The sequence below is a fragment of the Aphidius gifuensis genome, linkage group LG5 (assembly GCF_014905175.1).
Source record: "Aphidius gifuensis isolate YNYX2018 linkage group LG5, ASM1490517v1, whole genome shotgun sequence".
In the NCBI taxonomy this organism is placed as follows: Eukaryota; Metazoa; Arthropoda; class Insecta; order Hymenoptera; family Braconidae; genus Aphidius; species Aphidius gifuensis.
Genome location: NC_057792.1, coordinates 1,940,245 through 1,967,467, shown reverse-complemented (window position 1 = coordinate 1,967,467; position 27,223 = coordinate 1,940,245). Strand labels below are relative to the sequence as shown.

Below are 27,223 nucleotides of genomic sequence, written 5' to 3'. Positions count from 1 at the left end.
CATCATCATCATCATAAACATCATCAACGCGCGCGCGTTGCTATCGGTTCAAATAAATTCCACTAGGTGGCTTGAAATCATCATCAATCATCATCATCATCATCATCATGTTTGTGTATTTTTTTTTTTGACGTCGTTTACCACCACACACAGTGGCTTGTCTAGTTTGTTTTTATTAAACAATAATTATGAATAAGTGTTTATTTAAAAATGTATAAATTAATTTTATTCAATTAATTAATAATAAATATTATTTAATAATAATTTTATATATTAATGAATAAATGGAAGAAGAAAAGAATTTAATATATAAAAACATAACCTCAAAAATATAAACAATACCTATATTTTGATAAGTTTTTTTTTTAAGTGTTTTATTTTTTTACAAGTGTTTTTTATATTTTTATTAAACAATTATAAATAGCATTATTATTATTTGATATTATTATTAATTTATAAAAAATGAGTACAAGTAAAAATAATGGTGCAACAAGTGGAAATGGTCTGGATGATTTGGGAATACCTGGACAAATATCTCTTCGTGATGCATTGACAAGTTGTACAGATCCATTAAAAGCAATTGAAGAATTTCAGGTAATAATTATTAATGTTATTATTAATGTTTAAACAATGATAAATATTAATTTTTAAAAATGTATTTAAATAGTTGGAAAATGGAGTATTGTTACCATCTCTACGTCCAATGTTACCACTGTTGGATCTTCATGGTGTTCGTCGTTTAGATTTTCATGCATCAGTACTTGAAGAGCTACGTGAAAAGCTAATAAAACGTATAACTGAAATTGGTAATGAACGTGAACAAAAAGGTGCATCTGGTGATAAACGTTTAAAGGAAATGTTATCAAAAAGTTTTTCAGCAGTTAGAGTTGCTGCATTACGTCCAATTGTTATGTGTATATTAAGAAATACACCACATATTGATGATAAATATTTACGTGTACTTGTACGTGAAAAAGAATTATATAATTCAGCAGATACTGAAGTTAAACGTCAAATATGGAAAGATAATCAAAGTTTATTTGGTGATGAAGTATCACCATTATTTAGTCGTTATATTATTGAAAAAGAACAAGTATTATTTGATCATAATAATTTAAATTCATTATTTTTTTCACCATCACCAAAAATACGTAGACAAGGTGATGTTGTTATTAAATTAGCACATATGATTGGTCACAGTGTTAAGCTATATGACATGGTACTACAATTTTTACGTACATTATTTTTACGTACAAAAATAATACATTATTGTACATTACGTGCTGAGTTATTAATGGCATTACATGATTCAGAAATACAAGATATAATATCAGTTGATCCGTGTCATAAATTTACATGGTGTCTTGATGCATGTATACGTGAAAAAAATGTTGATATTAAAAGATCACGTGAATTACAAGGTTTTTTAGATAGTATTAAAAGAGGACAAGAACAAGTATTAGGTGATTTAAGTATGACACTTTGTGATCCATATGCTGTTAATTTTTTAGCAAGTTCAGTTATTAAAATATCATTACATTTAATAAATTCCGAATCATTACCACGTGATAATGCTGTACTTGTTCTTTTATTACGTATGTTAGCACTTGGTTTATCAGCATGGAATATGATTGATTCACAAGATTTTAAAGAACCAAAATTAGATAGTCAAGTTGTTACAAAATTTTTACCAGCATTAATGTCATTAATGGTTGATGATCAAATACGTCAATTAAATTGTAAATTACCACCAGATGAACGTGAAAGTGCTATTGCAATTATTGAACATTCTGGACCACCACCAGATGCATGCCAAGCATATTCAACAAGTTCTGGTGTTGCTGCTGTATTAGCAATGTATTATGCACTTCATGTTGGTGGTGGTAATGTTAATAATAGCTCAAATAATAATAATAATACTGGTAATATTGGATCTGGACAAAATATTGGTGGTAAAACACGTGGTGATGCTCGTGGATTAATGAGAGTACTATCAATATTAACAAATTGTGATGGACAAAGAGCATTTGAAGATCCATTTTTACATACACTTGTTTCATCATTAATATTAAATATGTCAGATGAATTTTCAAATGAATCATTTTGTACTGTTATATTTGATGAATTTTTTCTTGCTGGTCTTGGTAAGGATAATGTTATAAGACATTTATTAAAATTACTATGGTATATTTATCCAAAATTACCACCAGCAAGATTGCACTCTTTGATGAAAGGTCTACAACCAACAAGTCAGGTAAATTATTTTAAATATTTATATATTTTATCATGATTAAATAAATTTCAATAGATCCAAGACACATAATTTAAATACAATTAATTATTGTTTACAGCATAATGAAGCTGTTCATTCATTGTATCAATCACTGAAAGAAAAAATTGGCAGCAAAACTGTTGAAGAAACTATTGTCATTGAACAAAATAATAGAATGAGTATTGATGGACCATCATCACCACTATCATCAATGACACCAACTAGACTTTAATATTACTAATTATTTTAAGAAAAAAATTTAATCAATTTATAGATAGAGACGTTAATAATGACAATATTAATCAATTATTATTATTTAGGTTTTGGGTTTTTTATATTTATAAAAAAATTCAATCAACAGATGACTATCAGAACTCTGTACATTGTATAAAAAAAAATATATATATTATATGAATTTGTTTTTTTTTTTTTTTTTTTTATCAATTTGTAATATTTCTTGGTGATGTTAATGATGATACAAGAATATCAAGATAATTTGAGCTAAGATTGTAAATAGTCAAAATCATTGAGATGTAGGTTGATGCTTTTTTCATTGATAAAAGATTTTTTATTGTTGGATCAATCACACCAAGCCTATTGAATAATAAAAGAATAATTAATTATTGATAATTGTGATTTAAACAAAATTTATTTTTTGCACTTACATTTTGATGATTAAAAGTCCAACAAGATTCCATTCAGTTGTTTTGAAAGAAATATTTGATGCTGTTAGCTTAAATGTATAAATCAATGTTTTAATTAGTGTTTTTCTGTCTGGACTATTGAGATAATGTATATCTGGACCAGCAAGTGTTTGTAGTAAATCAGGAACAACACGATTTAAACTATTCAAAAAAATTCTTCGTCTCAATGCAATTGCATCATTGGCATCAGTCAATGGAACAAATAAATCATCAGTATCATTTGTTTTATCATCAATTTGTTTTTCAATTTTATTTTCAATAATTTTCAATTCAGATAAATCAATTTGTCCTTGATAAAATGCTTTAACTTTTAAATCAATATTTTTAGATTCTTCTTTGAGTGTATCATAATCAGGTAATGGTTTCATTTCTATTGTTTTTTTCGTCATCATACGAGCTTCTTTTTCTTCTTCAATTTGTATCAAGTCTAGTTTTTTACATATTTCTTTAAATTTTTCATCACGTGTTACTTTTTCAATTACTTGTTGTTTTGATAATGGTTCACCATGAAGAAATGTTATTGTATCATCAGTTATCCATTGTGTAAAACTTTCTTCAACATGTGATACTAATGATTCAAATGACATATTTTTTTGTTTTTTATCTAATTTTTTAGTATTTTTATTACTTTTATATTTACTATCTAATTTATCATGATTATTATCATTAGTTTTTTTAATTATTGACTTAACAGCTATTGGATTTTCAGTTGTTTTATTAGTTTCAATTTTATCATCAATAACCATTTTTTCTAATGATTCATTTAAATTTTCATCATCATTAAATTCAAACCAACCATTATCATTATCATCTCGATCATCATCATCATCATCTTCATCTTCATCATGAATATTTTTATCATCTGTTTTAATAGTCTCAAATTCTCTCACCTCATTTTCACCAAAACTAACAACTTTTTTCATTTTTTTACATTCATTTTTCAAAGTTTTTTCATCATTTTTATTAACATCATCATCAGTTTTATCAATTTGTGATTCAAATGAACGTTTTGATGATAATTTAGGTTCATTTTTATCTTTATTATTATCTATATTATTTGATGGTGTTGGTGTTTTTTCAGGTACATCTTCTTCATCTGAATCAGGTGGTAAATCAAGTGTAACAAGTTTGATCTCAACACCAGGTGGACTTGAACCACGTAATTTTTTTTTATCAAGAATTTTAAATTTTGGCTTTTTTTCTTCTTCACGTAGCCAAAGTGGACTTGTTAGCATTTGATTTATGAGATAATTTGTTGATAAATAACAACTGTGACTACAATAATTTTTTGTTTGTTGAACATCATAAAGTTTATTTCTCGATATTTGATAACGTCTATTTATTATTTTTGTCAGAGCATTATCACATAGTGGATAACCACATAATTTTACGATTGCTCGTTCCTCAGTGATGTCCTCCAAGTGACTACGATTCAACCAACCCAACTGTAAAATAAAATAATTTAAAAATTAGGAAATTTAACAATTAAAATTGATTTATTATTTATTTTATTACATTTTCAAGCATCCAATTAACATCAATATTTTTTTCTGTCATCATTTCAACAATTTTCAAAGCTTTTGCATCACATTCAGCTTTTTTCTTCAACAATATTGCAACTGGTACATTTCTGTAATTAACAAAAGATTATTAGTTAAAAATAAAAATATATCAACTAATTTGTTTTGTTTCTTACTTTGCAGCTTTTGCAGCTTTTGCAGCACGAATTTTAGCATGTGCTTTTGCTTTTTTAACTTTTGCAGAATCTTCCATTTTATAATTGTTATATCAATATTATATTTATTTATTTATAATTAAGATAATCATAAACAAGACATTTAATCAGCTGTTAAGATGTCATTTTATTGTTTGGATACTTTTAAGGCAAATTTTCATTGGTAATTTTTCTGTCGCAAAATTTGAGATTTATAAAAAAAAAAAAAAACAGATTTTCAAAAAACAAGGTCAAATATTGTAAATCAATTAATTGAGCATATAAAATTAACTAAATTTTTTTAATTTATTATTTATTTAATTAAAAAAATAAATCTAAAATATTGAAGTTAAAAATTATTGTCGGTAAGAGAACATTTGACGTTAGCCAGTAAAATTTTGATTATTATTGTTGATTGATCATCATCATCATCAACATCATCATCTGGAACCAACTAAAAAACAAATCAAGTTGTAAACAGCTAGGTGCCCTTGAACTTCAATCACAAAAAAAATGTCAGTATTATTAATTTCATATAAAAAAAAAATCTATAAACCATTGTGAATTAATAAAAAATATGTTTTTGTAGATTGTGTATTTGATGAATAATAAATACAAATGTCAATCTTAAAAAGAGGGGCAATATTGACATATAAAAAAAAAACACAAGTGTGTGGTTGCGCGGTGAAAACTTTGAGTGGAAAAAAAATAACACACGTATTCACACACAAAAAATAAACAATTACTCTGTCGAAAAAATAAAGTTTTGATTAAGTGATAAATCAAAATAATAAAGCAACAAAAAAATACTGTAATCATGTCTAGCATGAAAACCATCTGGGCATGTACCCTGAGCCCAAGATTATATAAGGTTCATGAAGCACTATGGGTATGTTTATTTAAATTTTAATTAACAATAATAATTATTATCATAAAAAATCAACATCATATAGGTTAATAAATAAATAATAATTCAATGTTGACTTGCAGAAAACTTATGAGCCAAACAACTTTGAAAGATGGGGTGATTACGTGGTGAATTCAGTAAGTTAATTAATCCAAAAAAATTGGATATTCATCTCTGTTGTTAGATGGAAAAATTAATTGTACTAATAAATAATTTTTAATTTATAGTTTTCAGCAATTTGGTCAGTAGGAATTTACACACTTCCATTAATTGCAGCATTAATGTATCGTCGTAATAACACCATGACTGATAACATGTACACAATGTCAAAATATGCAGCAAGTGCAGGTTTTATTTTTATAACATCACTTGCTGTTCGTGGTTGTGCTCGTTCAACAAATCCAATGTACATAAAATTCATAAAAACATTAACAAAAGCTCATGAATCATATACATATGAATCAAAACAACAACTTCAAAAATATGATTTTGAATTTTGGGCATGGCCAGTTGATTATAAAGTTTTATCAAATAATTTATTAGATGGTAAACCACGTGTTACAATAAATAATTCAAAAAGATATTGTGATAATTATATAATTGCTGTACCATGTAAAATATTATCTTATTTACTTGCAAATACAATTGCAATTAAAATGATGTATCCAGGTAGTACATCAATTGTTAATATGTTAATGAAAAGTACAATGTTACAAGGTAGAATTGATTTAATTGATCGTGGTGGTGAACGTTCAAAGTTATTAACATTTAATAATAATACAATTGATACAATATTTATTGATAAACGTCACAAAAGTAAAAATGGACATATATTAGTTATAACATGTGAGGGTAATTGTGGTTTTTATGAAGCTGGAATAATGTCAACACCACTTGCTAAAGATTACTCAATTGTTGGATGGAATCATCCTGGTTTTGGTGGCAGTACTGGTACACCATTTCCCGAACAAGAAATTGATGCAATTGATGCTGTTATTAAATATTCAATTGATAAATTAAATTTTACTGTTGATAATATTATACTCAATGGCTGGAGCATTGGTGGTTTTACATCAACATGGGCTGCTATGAATTATCAAAATTTACATGGTTTAATACTTGATGCAACATTTGATGATGTATTGTATTTGGCTAAAAATACAATGCCAAAAGCACTTGATGCTATTGTTAAAAATCTCATTAGAGAATATTTAAATTTAAATATTGCTGAACAGTTGAAAAAATATAATGGTAGAGTATTGTTGATAAGAAGAACAGATGATGAAATTATGTGTACACCTGCTGGTAGTTTGGCTCATAATCGTGCTAATTATTTACTTATTAAATTGTTGATTCATCGTTATCCAAAGCTATTTGAAAATACAGATAATAAAAGTGTTGATGTTTTAAAAAAATATTTATCAATGCCAACTCATGATTCAAATGGTAAAACAACTAAAAGTTTGGCTGCTAGAACACAAGGTTTGTTTTTATAATTGAATAATTTTAAAAAATAAAACTATAATGTTAATTAAATTTTGTTTCAGGATTATTTAGTGATGGTATTCCACTTGTTGAAGATATTTGTTTATCAAAAATAATGAAAGACATTGAAAATAATAATGGCCAAGTTAAATATCCATCAACACTTGGTGATAATTGTGATTCAATTTCAAAACAACATCTTGTTGTTTATTTGGTAAATATAATAATAATTTCTTTTACAATACAATATTTATTATTTAATTTTAATAATTATATTTTTTTTAAGGCAAATAAATACATGGAAGATCAAGCATCTCAACATTGTGTTCCTCTTGCTGTTGAATTATTTCATCGTGGCTGGGATCCACGTACAAATCAATCAACACTTTAATTTAATTAACGCACTTAGTTATCATTTCTTTTTTTTATTAAATCAATTGTACACAAATATAACTTCAAACAAAATGGGTGAGCAGCATTATCAATACATACTATTAATAATTTATTAGTCTTATTTATTTATCTTTTTTTTTTCATCAACTTTGAAATAACAATAATTTTTATAATTATTCAGTAAAATGATACAATTGTATTTTCAATCTTTGAAATATATAAAGAGAAAAAAAAAAAATAGTACTAACAAATTTTCTTCCTACAATTTCGAAATATTCAATAAGTTTCGTTTCGAAATTCGCGAAACTTATTTCTTTATTTTTACAATAATTATTTCCATCGTAGCAGAGTACATGGATTTTTTTTCCTTTTCATTATTATTATTGTTTTTTTTTTTTACATAATAATAATCATATATGTGTATTTATTTTATATAAAAAAATCTCGTTTGCGTACATATGTGTTTAAAAAAAAAAAACATACAGGACGTTATTTAAATTTTTCGAATTTATATAATGAAAAAAAATAAAACTAACAACTTCATGCATCACTGAATCAGTTTTATATTTTTAATTAAAGAAAGATTAAAAAAATGACACATTAGTTATAATTGAAAACATATCTATACATATAAAATAAATATTTTTTTCGTGAGAAGATTAGTCATTGGATCATTAGGCTCATCAATAAAAGACAACTTTTCCACGTCGAAAAAACATATTTAGGGTAAAGTTATTAGCCAAACTAAAATAGTTATTCACGTCGTTTTACCTGACTCCATTTTGAATATTCAACGACTTTTCCTTTCTAAAAAAAAAACATAAAATAAATGATCTACCAATAAGAAAAAAAATCAAAGCAACGTTATTTAAAAGATGTCTGTTTGGACATGCATCTGGAGCCCCAGATTATATTCATTTTATGAAGGATCTTGGGTATGTTTATTGATATTATTTAGTTGTAATAATAGATGAATAAATTAATTTAAATTCACAGAGGTTAGTCATTAATAATTGTCTATTAACTTTTAGAAAATTTATGAGCCAAGCAATACTGAAAAATATGCTGATTACATTTTGTATTTTGTAAGTTATAAATATTTTACATAAAAATTTAATAATACTATAATTAATATAGTGTAAATATATAATTTATTAATTTAATAAATTAATAATTTAAATAATTAATTTACAGCTTGGTGCAGTTGCTTTTCTAAGTCTTTTTACACTTCCAAAAATTGGATTTTTATTATTTTACAAATTATGTCGTTGTTATTGTCGTAGAAAAACTACAGAAGAAAGAAAATGTCATCGAAGAAAAAAATTATTTAAATTTATATATAAACTTGGACGTTTCATAGTTATAGCAGCCTTGATTTTTACTACAATTTTGGTAATAACACTTGGAGTAAGAAGTGTTGCTCGTTCATCAAATCCAAAGTATACAAATTTCCTAAAAGTTTTGTCAAAAGCACAAGAATCTTACACGTATGAGTCAAAGCAATCAATTAGAAAGTATGATTTTGAGTTTTGGGCATGGCCAACAGATTATCAAGTGTTATCAAAAGATTTATTAAATGGAAAACCTCGTGTGACATTGCCTGATGCTTCAATCAAGCTGTCCATTACCACAGCACCTTTTAAATTAATATCTTATTTAATTTCTAATATTGTTGTTAAAGCTATGTATCCAGGTAGTACATCAATATTCAATATGATAATAGAAAATAAACTTATAGATGGTAGAATACATCTTAATGTACTTGGTGCTAAAAGATCCAAGTTAGTAACAGTTGATGATGACACAGTTGATACAATGTTCATCGACAATCGAAATAATCGGTGATAAATGCCAGTTCTGTTAATCAATTAGTACTGGTATACCATTTCCAGAAAAAGAAATTAATGCAATTGATGCTGTTATTAAATATTCAATTGAAAAATTAAATTTTACTGTTGATAAAATAGCGTTAAATGGTTGGAGTATTGGTGGTTTTACATCAACATGGGCTGCCATGAATTATGATTTACATGGGTTATTACTTGATGCAACATTTGATAATGTATTGAATGTAGCTTTGTACATGATGCCAAATTTTGTCAGTAGTCTTACCACATATGTTATAACAGATTATTTGGATTTAGATAATTCTCAACAGTTGAATAAGTATGATGGTAGAGTTATGTTGATAAGAAGAACAGAGGATCAAATTATGTCATCACCTACTGGAAATTTACCCAGTAATCGTGCCAATTATTTACTCACTAACATGTTGATTCATCGTTATCCAAAATTACTTGATAATAATAATAATAAAACAATTGATGTTTTGAAAAATTATTTAGCAATGTCAATGGTTGATGTTGACTCAATTACATTGGCTGTTAAAACAAAAGGTTAATTTTTTATGATAGATATTTTAATTTTTACTATTAGACAAATTTTAAATTCATTCTCTCTTCTTTCAGTTTTATTTCAAGATGGTATTCCACTTGATGAGAATATTTGTTTAACAAAAATTAGAGAAAATATTAACAACAATAATGGTACAATTAAATATCCATCAACACTTGGTGATAATTTTGATTCAATTTCAAAGCAACATCTTGTTGTTTATTTGGTAATTTTAATAGTTTATTTATCATTTCATGAGTTGATATTTTTATTCGAGTTAATTTGTTGTTGTTTTTTTTTCTTTTGCAGGCAAATAAGTATATGAAAGATCAAAATTCAGGTCATAATGTACGTCTCAATCAAAATTTATTTAAACTTGGTTGGGATCCACGTGCCTAAATAATTATTATTTTTTAAAATTTAATTCCATGACAGCATTGTTATTAATTATCTATTTTTGTTATTTCTCAATTAACTGGTTATTTATGAGTGAAGTTAGTGTATGTTGTTAATGAAATTTTTATATATTACATATAAAGGATATTTTTGATAGAAAAAATATAAAAATAAATAAATAAATTAGACATACAAACACTTTATTGTAAAAACCTTAAATTTTAAAATATTACAAGACATTCTGCACAGCAGTTGAATTTTTTTTTTGTTATTTTTTATTTTTCTTAAAAAAGATATTTAAATAAATTTACACTCTCAACCAGTTTGTGAATTTATCCTGATAGAAACAATTTAAGATTTTGAAATTTAAAAAAAAAAAAAAAAAGTTTTCAAGTTAAATTATAGATTAAAAATTAAAAATTAAAAATTAAAAATTAATTACGTTCTCTGTGAATCATCAATAATATTTTTCAATGATTTTTTAGCATCTTGGAATGGATCAACAAATTTTTTTCCACTTCTAATTGGTTTTTCAATGAACAATTTAAGAGCATCCTTGGTCAATGATGGAAAATATTCTTTTGTACATATTTTTTCCAGTGCCTTGAAACATCCCTCCAAGTTCCATTCAATTTTTCCTGATGATTTATCTTCACTCTGTACATACAAACAAAAATACAAAGTCAAATTAATATCATTAAAATCAAGTCAAGTATATTATTTATTAAATATAAAAAAATAATAATTACCTTAATAAGTCCCAAATTGACCAAAAGATTATTATTAACATGTGATAGTTGATCATTTGATTTGGCAAATGTAAATAATTCAAAGTACAATTTATCAGTAAGACCTTCAGCTTCAACTCTAACATCACCATATCCACTACCACACAATGACGATACTTTCATGACAATAATTAATAATTCATCAACATATCTCTGTGGCTCTTGTGAATAACTTGTTGCATGTTCTAAAAATTCATAAAATTTATCACCCTCAATCATCAATAAATTTTCACCAATTGGAGCTTTTAAAAATTCTTTAACATTAATTGGTTTATGAATTATTTCTTTTTCTTGAATAATAACATCTTGTGATACATCACTGTATATATTTTCATTTTCATTATCATCATTATCTGATTCATTATTTGAATCATCTTCAGTTTCATTATCTCCATCACTTTCATCCTCATCATCAGTAACATCATCCTCCAAACTACCAAGTACATCAAGTTTATCAACTTTTTCAAGTGCCTCTTTCAAGGCATCAACACCCTCACCACCAAATGAATTTGCATCAAGTTGTAAACTTGTTAATTGAGTCTTATCAGTAACAGCATTAACTAATGATTCAGCAGCTCTTGATCTTATTTCATTACCAGTTAAATTAATTTCAATTAAACTAGTATGACTACCAGGTATACCAAGTGCACCAGCAATTGTCATTGCACCACGTGTTTTTAATAAACAATCACCTAAATTTAATATTTCAAGATTTTTAAATTTTTTTAATGCATTTGCAAGTGCAATTGCACCTTTTGGTCCAACAGTATTATCATTTAAATTTAATATTTTTAAATTTGGATTATTTGATAATGCAGATGCAATTGCAGCAACACCAATATGATATATACCATTTTGTGGCATAACAACTTCTTCAAGACTACCAAGTTTATCAAATACATTAGCAAGTGCTGTTGCACCTTCATTTTCAAGACGATTTCTACCAGCAATAAATACTTTTAATGCCAATGGTTTACCAATTTTTGATGAATTATTATGACAATTAATAAGTGCATCAGCCAACATTTTACCACCTGATATACCAAGACCATTATTATTTAAACGTAATTCTTGTAATGTAAAACATGGACTTGAGCTTAATAATGCAGCAAGACCTTGTACACCAATTGGACCAAATGCATTGTCACTTAAATCAAGTTCAAATAAACGTGCTTCTGATATTTTTAATCCAGTACCAAGATATTCAAGTGCTTTTGGAATTTCAGTTTTCATACGTCCAGTAAACATGTCTTTCCATAATGCACGAGTTAATGGTTTACCATGTGTTTCAAGGGCTTTTGATACTGCCTTTGCTGCATCTGGACCAAGTGTATTACCCTCCAAATTTAAATATGACAATGATGAGCATTTTTTAATGGCATCAACAACAAGATTTGCTGAAAATTTTAAATGTAAGAAATATTTAATTATTTATCAATGATTTATTGTATTATTTTGAAGTATTTTTAATTGTTTATTTACTTACCATCTTCTTCAGAATTTAATTTCAATGATTTACCACAAAAAGAGACGCCAGTTGGAACATCCGTTGGTGTTGTCTTTGATAAAGTTTCACTGACGTTTTGGAAGTTAAACATATTTAATTTTTATTTTATAACCTTGTGTTTTGTTATTGCTAATTTATATTTTAATTTTTCGTAGCTTTTGTTTAACAATGATTTTGTTGTTGAGTGTACTTGATAAATCAACAATTGTATTTAGGGGGTTGTTTGGGGGTTGTGTGTAAAGCAATTTACAAGTGAGAGAGAGAAAAAAAAACGTGTGGAGAAAAAAAAAAAAAATCACTTATGGTTGCCGGTTGGCGGCTTGGCCATCGAATCTAGGGGAATTTATGATTTTTTTTTGCAAGTCTAGGGAATTGCGATAGTTGAAAAAGACCGATAATAATATATCGGCGATATTTAAAAAATAATATTACATATCGATATATTGGTAAAAATAAAACAAATATCATGACTATTTTAAAATAATTTCTTTATTTAATTCATAATAGTAACTCTTTATTTTATAATCAGATGTTTACAGTAGTAGTATAGGCGAGGTGGTAGCAAAAGTATTATTACAAAAAATTTATCTTGCACATTAGATAATTCACGTTCAGCCAATAATTACATGCTTTCAGCTTCACTTTTCCCGGCAGGTTTATATGTGCGATTCAACGAAGACTCAGATAGTATTTCAGGAACACTTTTACCAGAAGCTCCATGTTTTCTTTTAACACTGTAAAATTAAAGTCAATAAAGTTATTTACAAAATGTCATAAATATCACACGCATGTAGTTAGTATAAATTGTATGAGGTAGTAGCAAAAGTATTATTACAAAAAATTTATCTTACAGAGTAGATATTCCACGTTCAGCCTTAAATTTTGCCCATAGTTGGATATTTTCTTGGATAGGCAGTTTTTTGTTTGTTTCTTTTTCAATTTTTTTTACATTAGCCAAATGCAACTTGAAATCATCCCCGACAAACCGGTATTTCCTGGTGCGTCTATGTTCATCATCATCATAATCATCATCACCATAATCATCATCCTCATCATCATCAAAATAGCTATTAAACAGAAAAACAAAAAAAGTTTACTGGCATTGTCATTGGTGAATTTAGGTGGAAATTAAAAATTAAAAATAATTTATTCATTACATGGTTTCAGCTTTACATTTCTCGGCAGGTCCATGCATGGAATATAACAAAACCTCGGTTTGTATTTCAGAAATACTTGTATCTGAAGGTTCATGTTTTGTTTCAACACTGTAAAATTAAAGTTAATAAAGTTATTTACAAAATGTCATAATATCACACGCATGTAGTTGGGATAAATTTATGAGGTTATGTGATAAATGTTGACGTGATTCGCACATTGGCTCTAAAGTCTAAAATGACGAAAACGTGTGCAGGTATAGCCATTTACTTATTTACACAATATATACATATGTATAATAAATCAATATATTATATACGATATATCTACCAACATAGAGAAGTTAATTAAATGATTAACTCATTATTGAAATAATTTACTTACTTATTTATAAAAGACATGATGAATTGTTTATTCGCTAAATTTTTTCGCAAACAGTGTATCGCTGATTTACAACGCTCCAACGCTTCTTTACCAAAATTTAATCAATATGATCAATATGTAAACTGAATTTAATTATACGACTATTTATAACAATCTATTTTTTAGCTTTAGTATAATATAAATATAAGTTTTTTATGTGGACTGATACTTTTTTTTTTTTTTTTTATTTCACACTAAATAATTGAAATTTGAAAGTATGTTTACTATGGTTTACTAGCTGCGAGGTACCACGTGGTACTGCGTATCTGGTCGTCGCCCGTCGCTAACAGCTGACTTGGGCAGGGCTTTTTTAAAATGCCGTACGTAGCGCTGCCTATTTCTAGTGATTTCTAGATAAAAAAAAAAATCATAAATACCCCTTAATTCGATGTTGTGTTTTTTCTATACATTTCTATAACTATTTATAATTAATATTTATTAAATATAAAAAATATTTATGTTGTTATATAAGAAACATGTTTGTAGATAGTAATAAAAAATAATACCAGTAAAATGTAAATCCATGCAAGTTTCTCTAGATATTTTAGTTTGTTTTAAGGGTGTTATTGGCAACACTCAATATGACAGAGAGATAAAAAGAGAAAGAGAGAGAGAAACAAAAATGCAAAAATGTTGTTAAAGAAACATGGCCGTTAAGTAATTGTTACACATGTGTCAGTGATATTTTTTTTTTTTTTTTGGTAAGAACATAAACAAATAATTCAGTAATAATAATAATCAACAAATTAGTATTGTTAATTATTTTTTCATTAATAATAGTATGTAATTGTTAATATGTAAAGTTTTTTTATATAATTATATTGATAATAATGCTGAGACGCATTTACAGTCAGGTTGGATTGTCTGACCAGCCATTTCATGTCTTTCTGACAAATTATATTCATGCTTTGTAAATTAATCACAAAAAAAAAAAAAATTCTATGCATTTATATTACATGACTAATTGTCGAATAATTATTCAACAATTTTTTTATAGAATTAAATTTATTTCTATCATTTTATCAATGAAAAACAAAATAATTCATCAATCATCTTTGACTTCCAGGAAAAGCTACAAATTTGAAAATAAATTTTTCATTAAAATTTAAATAATATAATTTTTTAATTTTATTTGTTTAAAAAAAAATATTTATTGTATTTTATAATATAAACAATTAATTTTCTAATATTTAACAATTTAAAATCAATTTATTTATAAAAAAAAAGGAAAAATAATTTTTGACAATGACAAATTTCATTAATATCAATCATTGTTTACAATTTAATTCTATTCATTGGTTTTTGACAAGTTTGTTTACTCGTTGGAATAATCTAAAATTAAAACGTATTTATTTTCAAGCATTTATAAAATTTACAAAAAAAAAAAAAAAACAAATATCCCCCTCCTAATCAAAATAAATAAATAAATAAAATCAAAAATATAAATCAACAAAAATACATTTTAAAAAAATAATTTTTTTCTTCATTTCAGCTGCTCATGTATTCATTGGTGTGTCAGATTATCATCTGACCAAAATTGGATCGCCAAAATATTAAAAAAATAAATAAAAGGTAAATCAATATTAAAATAATTAAAAATAAAATTAATAATATTAAAATTAATTTAAAATTATCCAGAGAAAGAAAGACAAGTTGAGATTGAAAAGCAAAATAAATTAAAATGAAAAAATAAAAATTAAAGAAATGAGGTGAAAATGAGGGGGCATTGAATAAAGAGGGTGAAAGGAGAATTCTGGCTCACTCATTTTAAAATATAAGAGCCATTTTCCAAGCTTGGTTTAGATCATCTAAATATAAATCTGGCTGGTTACAATTCAAACACAGTGGGAGTTTTTTTTTTTCAATTTTTCTTTTTACTTTTTATTTAATTTACTGGGTTGGTTGGTTAGTTCGGTGCCGTGTGCGATCTTGTCTCACTAACCCCGGCTTATTTCCATCAATTTAAACAATTTTTTTCTAAACTGGCATTATGCCAATATCAACTATCTAAAAAGAATATATTTATCGATAAAAAAATTATTCTCACCAACTAAATTTTACATAATAATTGTGTTTTTCATTTAATCATTAAACTCCAGCTTTAATAATTTTTTCAATTATCTAATTTTAATTAAACTAAATAATTTTTTTATTTTTGAAAAGTTTCCAAAGCTTTAGAAAGAGTGCAAAGTGTGCCAGTAAGGGTGAAAATAATAATAGTGAATTGTAAAAAATAAACAGGTGCTATTTGATAATTTAAAAATAAAAAATTGACACTATTTAAAGTTGTAACTAAACTTGAGATTAATAATGATAAATAAATTGTTTTTTTTTGTTTACAGATAAAGAGAAAATAATATAATAGAAAAAAAATATAAATCAAAATGGTTGTTGAAGCATCTGATGAATCACTTGATCCAATTGATAATTATCAGATAATACCATCATTATCAGGAGCGAATAGTTATTCAAATTCTATAATAACAGTATTGGTCAAGGATATAGCAACAGTACCAGTAAGAGTATTAACAAAAAAATGTCTAGTATCATTAGAATGTGAAGTATCATTGATTTGTCAATTAATATCATGGTTACAAAAAGAAAATCGTCCAGTAAGTGATTGCAAAATTTGCTTGAATAATACTGATTTATATTATTCATCTGGTAAAAAATTAGCTGATTATAATTTAAATATTGATACAAATAAACAATCAAAATTAGGTATTGCATATAAATTTTGTGATGATGTTAATGAACAACCATTATTTAAATCACCAAAATTTATTGAATTAAAAGTATCTGATAAAACAAATGGTTTAATAGCATTTACACTACCATATAAATTTATAATAACACCAGAATCAACAATTGATGAATTAACAAATAATATACTCAACTTAAGCTACACTGAATTACTAGAAAAATATCAGGCAACATCACATATAATATTAAAATTCCGTCATTCATCCACCATCATAAATGATGATAATAAAATACCAAATAATGAAAAATTTAAAAATTTAAAATTTAATTTTTATTCAAAAAAAAATGAATTTATTGAAATAATAAATATACAAATAATAAATAAAACAACTAATACAATAATTGATAATGAAAAAAGTATAAAATCTTTTGATAATAATGATGTTATTAAAAAATTTTATGATGATGAATTTGATCAGTGTATTGAATCAGTTAAAAATGGTTGTGCAAGTGAATATCCAATTCCAATAGATGAATATAATACAACAACAACAACAAAAAATGATAATAAACAATGGTCATCAAATGATTATACAGTGACATTAAATAATACAAATTATGATGTAGATTCTGATAGTTTATTTGACAAAATTGAAGAAATAAAAACAATTGGTCAAAATAATTATGATGATACAAATAATACAACAAATAATTATCACAATGATAAAACAATAAATAATATTAACAACAACAACAACAGCAACAACAACAACAATGATGATTATATTAATAATAATAACAACAATTCATCAAATATTTATGTTGGTCTTGTTAATCAAGCAATGACATGTTATTTAAATAGTTTATTACAAGCATTATATATGACACCTGAATTTCGTAATGCACTATATAATTGGGAATATATTGATGGACCAGAAAAAGATGAAGCTAAAAGTATACCATATCAATTACAAAAATTATTTTTAAATTTACAAACATCAGATAAAAATTCAGTTAAAACAACATCATTAACAAAAAGTTTTGGTTGGGATTCAACTGATGCATGGCATCAACATGATATACAAGAATTATGTCGTGTTATGTTTGATGCATTAGAACAAAAATTTAAAAATACAAAACAATCTGATTTAATTAATCGTCTTTATGAAGGTAAAATGATTGATTATGTTAAATGTTTAGAATGTAAAACAATTAAAAGTCGTGAAGATACATTTTTAGATATACCATTACCAGTTAGACCATTTGGTTGTAATGTTGCATATAATGATGTACAAGAAGCATTACGTGCATTTGTACAACCAGAAACACTTGATGGTGTTAATCAATATAATTGTGAAAAATGTAATAAAAAAACTGATGCACATAAAGGTTTAAAATTTAAAAAATTTCCATATTTATTAACATTACATTTAAAACGTTTTGATTTTGATTATAATACATTTCAACGTATTAAATTAAATGATAAAGTATCATTTCCAGATAAATTAAATTTAAATTCATTTGTTATTGATGATAATAGTGATACACAAGAATTAATAATTAATGAAGAAGATGCTGGTGTTGGTGTTAAATGTGATGAACCATCAACAAGTGATTTAAATAATATTGATGAGCTATTAACAACACCAACAACAAAAACAATTACATCATCATCAGTATTGACAACAACAACACCACCACCATCACCACCATCATCACCAGTAACAATACCACAACCACCAACAATAACAACAACAACAACAACAAATAATGAACAAGATGATGATGAAGGTATTGACATGTCAAATGGACCATCAACATCAAGTACACATAGTCAAGATAATGATAGATGTCATGTTAAAGGACCATACAATTATGAGCTATATGCAATTATGATACATAGTGGTTCAGCATCTGGTGGACATTATTATGCATATATTAAAGATTTTAAAACAAATGAATGGCTATGTTTTAATGATCAAGAAGTAACATCAATAACACAAAATGACATACAAAAAACATTTGGTGGTGGACCAACACGTACATTTTACAGTGGTTATTATGGCTCAAGTATAAATGCATATATGCTTATGTATCGTCAAATTGATAGTGAAAGAAATGCTGTACCAATGACTGTTGATAATTTTCCACCACATATTAAAGAATTATTGAAAAAAATAAAAATTGAAGAACAAGATAATAAATTATTTTATGATAGACCAAAACCATCATTATGTTCAGCACGTGTATCAGTTGTTCATCCAATTGATAATACACTTAAAATGAAAAAAATGTATTTTTTTGAAAATGAAACATTAAAGGGTTCAGTTGAACGTGTATATAAAGAATTTAATTTAGATAATATTGTTGATATTGAACAGTGTCGTCTTGTAAGTTGGGATTCAAAAAAAGAATATATAAAACGTAGTTATGATGAACCAGATGATGATAAAATATCTGAAATATTAGAAAGTGATGCTGTTGGTGGTAATAATAAAAATGGTTATCATGAAATGTTACTTGAAATACGTGATAAAAATGAAAAATTTAAATATTATTCACCAGATGCATTTAAAACAACAATATATATTGTTGATAATGAAAAATATGATATTATTGATGGTCCATTTCATGGACGTGCATTATTCAACGTTAAAATTGGTGAATTTAAAAAAGACTTAGCTGATGAATATTCAATGGATATTGATAATATGATATGTGCTGTTATTTTAAAAACACATTTTGATTCAGTTAAAATACTTGAAGATGATAAAGATGATTTAAGAGATCAAGGTTTTATATACGATCTTCATGGTAAAATAATATTAATGCAAAATGATAATAATAAACATCAATTAGATATAAATAAATTGGCAAAGTTAGCTACTGATATTGATAATACAATTTATTTAAAAATTAATTTACCAGATATGAGTAAAGAAAAACTTGATGAAATGAATATTAAATTAATTGATGAACATAAAAATCATGATGATGAATATAATTATTATTTTAATAATTCAAAAAAATGTATTGATTCTGGTGATAATAATAGTTGTAATAATATAATTAATAATAATAAAGATACAAATGGTAGTGTTGTTGCTGGAGGAACAACAACAACAACAACAACAACAACAGCAACAGCAACAAATGAAATTGATGAATTACAAGAACAAAGTAATAGTGAAGATAGCAGTCAAAGTGATTCAGATAGAACACTAGTTGGTAAATTATCAGAAAATGATGATGATGATGATGATGATGGTGATGATGATGATTCAACAGATAATCAATATTCAAATAAAGAAAAAAATTTTGAAAAAGAATTATTAAATATTGAATTAAAAAAATACTTCAAAGTTATTAAAAAAGTAAATGATAAAAATGGAAATACGTACCTGAAATTATTTGTTGATAGAAGATTAAAAATACATGTATTTAAATTACAAATAGAAAAATACCTTGGTATATCAAATAATAGTTTTAAATTTGATGCTGAAGATAATGATTATATTAATGATATAAATTATTCACATAAATATGATGATGATAGAATTTATAGTAAAATTGATAATAATTCAATAATAAATATTGTATTATTACGTATACTTGGTATTAATGAAATTAAAATTAAATTACATCAATTATATTTAAATACAACATCATCAACTGATTCAAATTTTCAATTATTATTTGATATTATTGTGACAAAAGATATGACAATTAAACAATTAAAAAATACAATTGTCAATGATATGAAATCTAAAATGAATACTGATATAACAGTTGATAAAATAAGATTGAGAAAAAAAATTCATCAAATACCATCAAAAGTTTATTTTAATCATCAAGTATTGAGTGATATTTGTCTCAATTCACCAATTGATATTATATTTCAAGAATTGGATGGTTTTGAACAAGTCACGAATGACAAACAAGTTCTTGTTATTGTTAAATGTTATTCTGGTGTTGAATATGGACAACAGTATCAAGAAATTGTTTTGTCATCACCACAAGCAACCATTGAAGAATTAACTGAAAAAGTTGCTGAATTATCAAGTATATCACCTGAAAATTTAGAATTCACCAAGGGCAGATGGCCAATGGGACAAAGAAATAGACAATTGGAATGGACAAGTATAGCTATTGGTAATGATATACCAGAATTATATGATGGTGCTGTTATTTATTACAGGTAATTATTTAGCTTTCAATATATGTAAATTTATATTTATGTTGAAGATTTTTTAATAATTAATTATGAATATTTTACAGAGACACAGCTGAAAAATCAAAACAACCTTTCATCAAAACAAAAAGAGAAATAGCTGATTCTACTGAAACAGCAAGAGATAATCGTAATTCATCAGCTTCAACATATCGTAGACGTGAACATCCACTTAGAATTTATGTTAATGATAGAGAATAATTTCATTGAGATTTTATTTTTCACACGTCTTGTATTTATCCTGTTTTTATTTATTATTTAGTTTATTTTATTAAAAAAAACAAAATGGTTACAATTAAAAATAATAGAAACAATTATCAAACAAAACAATAAACATATATTAATTTTTTTTTTCTTTTTTTTTTTTTTTTTTGCAGTAGTTTAAATTTTACATTGAAAAATTATTAAAATCTCTTCCTTGCATTTATTCTGCGAACTGAAAAATTTAATTTGATCAAAAAATAAAATAATAAATAAAAATGTAAAAAATATTTTGAAATCATTAGTACTGATTTGACTTGAAAAATAATAAGTCTAGTATTTGATAAATAAATTAAAAATAATTCTTATGATAATTAAAAAATAAAAAAAAGTCGTGAAAAAAAAATTAAGTAATTTAAAAAAAAATATTTCTCTATGTATCATACTCTGTAGTTATGAAAAAAGAAAAAAAAAAAAAAACTATATTTGTAATTGATTATTAATAACATCATTAAGAATTATAAGTTGACGCGCAAGAGTAAATGGATAATTATGATGCGAGTGATTTTTTTTTTTTTTTTGAAAAACAATGAACAAGTGAATGAGATGTAAAAAGAAAAAAAAAAATCAAACAATGTGTTGCTTTATTTATTTAAAAATATTATAGAATTATTATAATATCAGCCTTGCCTCTTTTTAAAAACTTTCATAATTAGATTTAATTTTATCACGTAAATTTGTTAAAGTACTTTTATTAATTATTGAAATTTCACCAATCATATTTAGAGTTTCATGATTCCTTCAGTAACAAAATAAGCTTGACTTTTGAAATCAGCCCAGATGATAAATAAAAAAATTAAAGAACCCAAAAAAAAAATAAATAAAAAAACAAATAACAGAGTGCAATGGATATCGCGCCAACACATAATTCGATATCAGACATTTGGATCTTCAACCGTTGCCCTCTGCTGACCGTATATTTACATGTATAATTTATATATCCCGCCCGTAGAATTCTGTATAGAAAATAAATAAATAAATTACGTGTGCGAAGACCAAAACGATTTAACACAATAACTTTTTTTTTTTTTTATTATTAAAAAAATAAAAATATTATACTCTATCAATAATAATCATTTTGGAGAATCAGAACCTCTACAAAAAAAATAATTTTCGTTATGAGAAGATATAGTTTACACTATATTGAAATGAAAATTAATTGATATTTCAATTAGATTTAATTTAAATGATTCGTCATTTATATGTTCCTGATACGAACTTGTCTTTTTATTTTAACTATTTTTAATTTTTTTGTCTATGATGGGGTTGAGCTATCCTTGTAATTTTTTTTTCATTAAATTGTCTGAGATCTAAGCTAGTTTAGAAAAAAAAATTATAATTTTTGAAATGGTCAAAAGGGGGTAGGGGGTGGATTTTAATTGTTTTTATTTTTTTAAACTATGATGGGGTTGAGCCATCCTCGGAATTTTTTTTTCTAAACTAGCTTAGATCTTAGACAATTTAATAAAAAAAAAATTACGAGGATGGCTCAACCCCATCATAGACAAAAAAAATAAATACAGTTAAAATCCACCCTCTACCCTCTTTTGACCATTTCAAAAATTATAATTTTTTTTCCTAAGCTAGCTTTGATCCTAGACAATTTAATGAAAAAAAAATTACGAGGATAGCTCAACTCTATCATAGTTAAAAAAAATTAAAAACCAGTAGTCGTCGTAGAATCGTATTAATCCACCCTCTGCCCCTTTTTTACCATTTCAAAAATTATAATTTTTTTCTCTTAATTAGCTTTGATCCTAGACAATTCAATAAAAAAAAAATTATGTGGATAGCTCAACTCTATCATAGTTAAAAAAATTATTTAAACCAGTAGTTGTCTCTAGAATCGATTAATCCATCCCAGAGGGTTGTTTTTTTATATCGAATTTTTAAAATATCAGGGAATTATAAATTAAAAAAGGTATTGTCGTGTCAATTTCACAGCTTATCCAACTCCTGAAAATCAAATTAACATTTTCATTAAAATAATTAAATCAAACTCATTTTATTATTTTTTTTTTTTATATTTGTTTTTTAATTTATTTCTTTTATAATTATCAGCTCGAATAGAAAAAACACTACAGAGATTTGTTTTTTAATTTTTTTTTTAACTCACTCAGTTATATATATAAATATTAATTTAGCGATAAATATAAATGTACATTGTTTGAATTATTTTCTATTTATATACATGATAGTATTATTATAATTTTTTCATATTATTTCCTCAACTAATAACTAGTAATCTATTTTAATTATTCTAATTTTTTTTTTCTAGACTATCAAGTACGATAATTACGAAAATTGGCGACTAATCGCTGACTTATTTACGATTTTTTTTTATTTTAAATTAATGACATTGATGGGCATTGACTTGAAACACTGATCAAACAAAAATTTTAAATAAAAAAAAATCTAAAAATCACTGTAATTTAAAACAATAACAAAATTGCAATATTATAAATTTAAAAATAATAATTACCAACAGTGTCAGAGTCAATGTTAGTTTCCCTATATAATATTAAAATTAAATATATAATTTTTTTTTCAATTTCAATATATAAATTACAAGTTAGAAAAAAGTATTTTGTACAAGTTTGATTTAAAAAAAAAAAGAAAACGAATTTCAAAAATTTTATTCATTTGAATAAATATTCAAAAAATTACGCTTTTTTTTTTTTTTGACTTTACAAATATTCTTAATTAGACATTTGAGAATTCCATAAAGTAACTACCGTGTCGCAGACATACCAAGCGATTAAATGAAAAAAATGTTTATTTAATTTTTTTCTCAATGTTTTAGTTGTTATTTTTTCAAATTTATTTTCACAATTTTTTATTTATTTATTATTTTGTTTTCTATTTCTTTGTTTATATTTTTTTTTTATAAAAAACCAACGAGCGTCGTGGGATTTTTTTCAGTTGAATAATGCGAGAAGAGAAGAGAATCACTACCGCCCTCTTCATCCTCCTCATTCTGTACTCCTCCTCCCAACCACCCTTTTTTTTTTTCTTCTATTTTTTTGTGACCGCGAGCATTGCAATTAATTACTGCGTGCCCGCGAGGAATACTATATACATACACACAATAGCATTGTTGCATCTGTTGCACAATTATCTTTGTCTTTTACACACTTGTATAAATCGACGAGCAAAATCATTCACCCCACATACATACACGCACACAAATAATATTTAAAAAAAAAAAAGTAATGTTTAAAAAACTAATAAAATATATAATAATGTTTAAAAAATTTAAAAAAACAAAATGTTAAATAAAAGTCAAGCCGCAAGCACCCACAGTGTCTTTTGCCACGGTTGTTGTTCAACTTGATAATAAATTAAAGTGCGTGTAAGTATGGAGGCAAGCTGTCTTGATTCTTCGTATATACATGTAAAACGTATCAAGGACACTAATGATATCCCTACTCAATACTTATCAGCATATTTTCTTTTCAATTTTTTTTTTTTCTCTTATTTACTTTTTTAACTCTCTCAACGAATTTCTTTAACGAAAAATAAAAAAGAATTTTTTCAATGCAAAATAAAATGATTAAAAATATATACAAGTTGAATTCGAAATACATTTTTTTCTTTTTTTTTTTTTATTTCGTTATTAAAATAAGTGAATAAAAATTTTTTAAATCAATTTTTTAACTTGCTATTGGTTGTGATATATAAAATAGTAATAAAATATATATATATATATTTATAATGGCTGAGATTGAGGCCATTGAACATGGTGAAGAGCAAAATGCGAGAATAAAAAAATTGTGAGAGCAGAAAAAATAAAAATGGGAAGAAGAGAAGAGTGGTTATTCCCTTACAGGCTTATACCTATATACACTTGTCAGTATAAATGTTTATATACACGTGTGTGTATGTGAATGTAAACCATCAAATTACGAAACACCTGTTCCACGAAATAACTTCATTCGTACTGTGCAAATTTCATTCTGCTATTAAATTAAAAAAAAAAAAACGAAACAAAAATAAAACAAAAAAATTGAATTTAAAATGAGAAGATCTAATGATATACTATTTTAACATTATTCAGATTGATATGTTTCAAACAAAAAAAAAGAAAATTTAAATATAAAAACAACATAATTAATTTGTTCTCCCTTTTTGTCTTTGTTGATTTTTTAAATAGAAAAAAAAACAAAAAAATAATAAAACAATTTCACCTAATCAATTCTTAATTTATACCTTCTGTTTGTTTTTCTCATAGACATATATCAAATATAATCAGAAGGTGTTGTTGTTGTTGTTTCATTAATTGATGCCAATCTATAATGTATTGTTTGTTCATGATTAATTGAATTCATAGTTATTGGTAATGTCATACAATTATTTGTTGTACTATGATTATTTGAATTTGAGCTAAGATCACTATAATATGCACTACTTGGTGCACTACTTAATAATTGTCCATCAAGTTCAGCATCACTACCAGTATATGCTGTATTTTGATATGACGGATTAATATCATTTGTACTTGATGAACGTATTTGTTGATTATGATGATTATGATTATGATGGTGATGATGATGATTATGATGATGATGAAGACTATTACTATTATTATTAATATTATTATTATTATTATGATTACTATGATTATTATTATTATTATTTATAATATTATTTGGTAAATGTATTGGTGGAACTGGTGTTGATGGTCCATTTTCATACATTTCGTAGTCTGGCTCTTTTAATCTGTAACAATAAAATAAATAAATGAATAAATGTTTGAATTTTTATTTAAATATAATTTAAATAAAATGAAATGTATTATTTTACCTTTGACTATGTTGTGTTCTTCCAGAATCACGTTTTAATGTATCAGTCTCATTGTTACCATATCTACGATGTAATCTAGCAGCATCAAGTTCATGATAATCATCATCTTCACCAGGCATTAAACCACCATCGTCATATGTTGAACTACTACGTAATTGTAATTGTAAATCACTAGCATAACTTGCTGTTTGTGAATCTAATTCAGCATATAATGCTTCATCAGTTTGCATATGTGTATAATGATTTTCAACTGGTATATTTATTTGACAACGATGTTGTGGTAAATTTAATGGTGTTGTTACAACACCAGCAGTACCACCACCACGACGTGAACCAAGCCATGACCATACATTGTGTCCTGATGGATAAAAATATAAAACTAAGAAAAAAGAAGAAGAAGAAGGTTTTTTTTATTTTAGTTAATTTTGTTAATTATATTTTTCTTAAATTTATATTAATTTTAGTTAGTTTATTATTACATTTTTTAATTACAAATAATTTATATTTACCTGGTGTTGGTGTTACATCATGATACGGTGGTAATTTGTCAAGTTCCAATGGTGGTCTATCAGGAATAACTGAAACACCACCAGCTACACCACCAGCACCACCACCAAGTGCTTCTTGAGGATTTGATTCATCATCAACACCACAACAGTTTGCTAAAAAAAAAAAAATACAAAATCCCATTAAAATTCATTCAATTAAAAATAATAAACACAATCAATTTCAAATAATAATAATAAATAAAATAGGATCGAAGAAATAAAAAATTGAATGGATTATGAAATTAATATTGTTCATTATATTTCATTTATGAAATTGAGAAGAGAAATATTTCCATCAAGGGATGGAAAATTAGATTGGCATATTATTATTTTATTTTTTATTTTTTCTTGTATGTATTTAGGGTGGGTGTGGTGGTGTGTCTTCTCAAATTTCACCCTACATCATATAATTTTTATTTTGTTCAACCGTTTTTATGATTCACATTTGTGCACCCAACCCTCCTCTCTTTCCTCTCTCTCACTTACATATTTCATAACTTTTTTTTTTTTTTCACTTTATATATTATATATTTTTTTTT

At 25.3% G+C, this 27,223-nt stretch overlaps 7 protein-coding genes across 12 annotated transcripts in view; 3 read left to right on the top strand and 4 right to left on the bottom strand.

Moving 5' to 3' along the window:
• The first annotated feature begins 118 nt into the window (after positions 1–118).
• On the top strand, positions 119–2,882 carry LOC122856732 (negative elongation factor B). The gene is made up of 3 exons (XM_044158521.1): positions 119–594; positions 668–2,254; positions 2,352–2,882. The coding sequence occupies exons 1-3, from the start codon at positions 463–465 to the stop codon at positions 2,502–2,504; spliced, it is 1,872 nt and encodes a 623-aa protein (XP_044014456.1). The 5' UTR covers positions 119–462; the 3' UTR covers positions 2,505–2,882.
• On the bottom strand, positions 2,713–4,978 carry LOC122856733 (putative RNA polymerase II subunit B1 CTD phosphatase RPAP2). Its single transcript, XM_044158522.1, has 4 exons — positions 4,673–4,978; positions 4,492–4,606; positions 2,938–4,421; positions 2,713–2,866 (listed from the first exon to the last, which is right to left on the bottom strand). The coding sequence occupies exons 1-4, from the start codon at positions 4,747–4,749 to the stop codon at positions 2,713–2,715; spliced, it is 1,830 nt and encodes a 609-aa protein (XP_044014457.1). The 5' UTR covers positions 4,750–4,978.
• Positions 4,925–10,291, top strand: LOC122856735 (phosphatidylserine lipase ABHD16A). 2 transcript variants are annotated; one of them, XM_044158524.1, is made up of 6 exons: positions 4,925–5,205; positions 5,280–5,579; positions 5,681–5,734; positions 5,825–7,079; positions 7,145–7,296; positions 7,369–7,715. In XM_044158524.1, the coding sequence occupies exons 2-6, from the start codon at positions 5,508–5,510 to the stop codon at positions 7,471–7,473; spliced, it is 1,638 nt and encodes a 545-aa protein (XP_044014459.1). In that variant the 5' UTR covers positions 4,925–5,205; positions 5,280–5,507; the 3' UTR covers positions 7,474–7,715. The 2 variants fall into 2 exon arrangements, with proteins under 2 accessions (XP_044014459.1, XP_044014460.1); XM_044158525.1 differs by lacking the exon at positions 7,369–7,715 and adding an exon at positions 10,179–10,291 and having other exon boundaries at positions 5,083–5,205.
• On the bottom strand, positions 10,178–12,855 carry LOC122856734 (ran GTPase-activating protein 1). Its single transcript, XM_044158523.1, has 3 exons — positions 12,540–12,855; positions 11,015–12,450; positions 10,178–10,922 (listed from the first exon to the last, which is right to left on the bottom strand). Exons 1-3 carry the CDS (start codon positions 12,649–12,651, stop codon positions 10,704–10,706), a joined length of 1,767 nt encoding a protein of 588 aa, XP_044014458.1. The 5' UTR covers positions 12,652–12,855; the 3' UTR covers positions 10,178–10,703.
• Positions 12,856–13,110: 255 nt separating this feature from the next.
• LOC122856731 lies at positions 13,111–14,719 on the bottom strand. Of its 2 annotated transcripts, XM_044158519.1 has the most exons (5): positions 14,645–14,719; positions 14,100–14,488; positions 13,718–13,825; positions 13,412–13,627; positions 13,111–13,294 (listed from the first exon to the last, which is right to left on the bottom strand). In XM_044158519.1, exons 2-5 carry the CDS (start codon positions 14,114–14,116, stop codon positions 13,183–13,185), a joined length of 453 nt encoding a protein of 150 aa, XP_044014454.1. In that variant the 5' UTR covers positions 14,117–14,488; positions 14,645–14,719; the 3' UTR covers positions 13,111–13,182. The 2 variants fall into 2 exon arrangements, with proteins under 2 accessions (XP_044014454.1, XP_044014455.1); XM_044158520.1 differs by lacking the exon at positions 14,100–14,488.
• A 31-nt stretch (positions 14,720–14,750) lies between these two features.
• On the top strand, positions 14,751–21,908 carry LOC122856730 (ubiquitin carboxyl-terminal hydrolase 47). 2 transcript variants are annotated; one of them, XM_044158516.1, is made up of 4 exons: positions 14,751–14,839; positions 15,631–15,710; positions 16,481–21,039; positions 21,120–21,908. In XM_044158516.1, the coding sequence occupies exons 3-4, from the start codon at positions 16,523–16,525 to the stop codon at positions 21,271–21,273; spliced, it is 4,671 nt and encodes a 1,556-aa protein (XP_044014451.1). In that variant the 5' UTR covers positions 14,751–14,839; positions 15,631–15,710; positions 16,481–16,522; the 3' UTR covers positions 21,274–21,908. The 2 variants fall into 2 exon arrangements, with proteins under 2 accessions (XP_044014451.1, XP_044014452.1); XM_044158517.1 differs by lacking the exons at positions 14,751–14,839; positions 15,631–15,710 and adding an exon at positions 16,066–16,379 and having other exon boundaries at positions 21,120–21,899.
• A 2,411-nt stretch (positions 21,909–24,319) lies between these two features.
• LOC122856728 (transcription factor mef2A) overlaps positions 24,320–27,223 on the bottom strand; it is a 39,440-nt gene continuing 36,536 nt past the window's right edge. For 2 of the 3 annotated variants that reach the window (XM_044158513.1, XM_044158514.1), the window contains exons 5-7: positions 26,646–26,798; positions 26,137–26,515; positions 24,320–26,052 (exon numbers count right to left, since the gene is read on the bottom strand). In XM_044158513.1, coding sequence (XP_044014448.1) covers positions 25,572–26,052; positions 26,137–26,515; positions 26,646–26,798 — 1,013 coding nt within the window. In that variant the 3' untranslated portion in view covers positions 24,320–25,571. The remainder of the gene's footprint in view (positions 26,053–26,136; positions 26,516–26,645; positions 26,799–27,223) is intronic. The other variant, XM_044158515.1, reaches the window with a different exon arrangement.

What these genes read in the sequence shown, in the direction of transcription:
- LOC122856732 (XM_044158521.1), top strand. Translation starts at nt 463, where the DNA reads ATGAGTACAAGTAAAAATAATGGTGCAACAAGTGGAAATGGTCTGGAT. An exon ending in AAGCAATTGAAGAATTTCAG is followed by an intron (nt 595 to 667) that starts GTAATAATTATT and finishes GTATTTAAATAG; the next exon opens with TTGGAAAATGGAGTATTGTT. An exon ending in GTCTACAACCAACAAGTCAG is followed by an intron (nt 2,255 to 2,351) that starts GTAAATTATTTT and finishes TATTGTTTACAG; the next exon opens with CATAATGAAGCTGTTCATTC.
- LOC122856733 (XM_044158522.1), bottom strand. Translation starts at nt 4,749, where the DNA reads ATGGAAGATTCTGCAAAAGTTAAAAAAGCAAAAGCACATGCTAAAATT. An exon ending in AAAGCTGCAAAAGCTGCAAA is followed by an intron (nt 4,607 to 4,672) that starts GTAAGAAACAAA and finishes TGTTAATTACAG; the next exon opens with AAATGTACCAGTTGCAATAT. An exon ending in TTAATTGGATGCTTGAAAAT is followed by an intron (nt 4,422 to 4,491) that starts GTAATAAAATAA and finishes TTTATTTTACAG; the next exon opens with TTGGGTTGGTTGAATCGTAG.
- LOC122856735 (XM_044158524.1), top strand. Translation starts at nt 5,508, where the DNA reads ATGTCTAGCATGAAAACCATCTGGGCATGTACCCTGAGCCCAAGATTA. An exon ending in AGGTTCATGAAGCACTATGG is followed by an intron (nt 5,580 to 5,680) that starts GTATGTTTATTT and finishes GTTGACTTGCAG; the next exon opens with AAAACTTATGAGCCAAACAA. An exon ending in TTTGGCTGCTAGAACACAAG is followed by an intron (nt 7,080 to 7,144) that starts GTTTGTTTTTAT and finishes ATTTTGTTTCAG; the next exon opens with GATTATTTAGTGATGGTATT.
- LOC122856734 (XM_044158523.1), bottom strand. Translation starts at nt 12,651, where the DNA reads ATGTTTAACTTCCAAAACGTCAGTGAAACTTTATCAAAGACAACACCA. An exon ending in ATTAAATTCTGAAGAAGATG is followed by an intron (nt 12,451 to 12,539) that starts GTAAGTAAATAA and finishes TAAAATTTTCAG; the next exon opens with CAAATCTTGTTGTTGATGCC. An exon ending in TCAATTTGGGACTTATTAAG is followed by an intron (nt 10,923 to 11,014) that starts GTAATTATTATT and finishes TTGTATGTACAG; the next exon opens with AGTGAAGATAAATCATCAGG.
- LOC122856731 (XM_044158519.1), bottom strand. An exon ending in AAATGTAAAGCTGAAACCAT is followed by an intron (nt 13,628 to 13,717) that starts GTAATGAATAAA and finishes TCTGTTTAATAG; the next exon opens with CTATTTTGATGATGATGAGG. An exon ending in GAACGTGGAATATCTACTCT is followed by an intron (nt 13,295 to 13,411) that starts GTAAGATAAATT and finishes TTAATTTTACAG; the next exon opens with TGTTAAAAGAAAACATGGAG.
- LOC122856730 (XM_044158516.1), top strand. Translation starts at nt 16,523, where the DNA reads ATGGTTGTTGAAGCATCTGATGAATCACTTGATCCAATTGATAATTAT. An exon ending in GGTGCTGTTATTTATTACAG is followed by an intron (nt 21,040 to 21,119) that starts GTAATTATTTAG and finishes AATATTTTACAG; the next exon opens with AGACACAGCTGAAAAATCAA.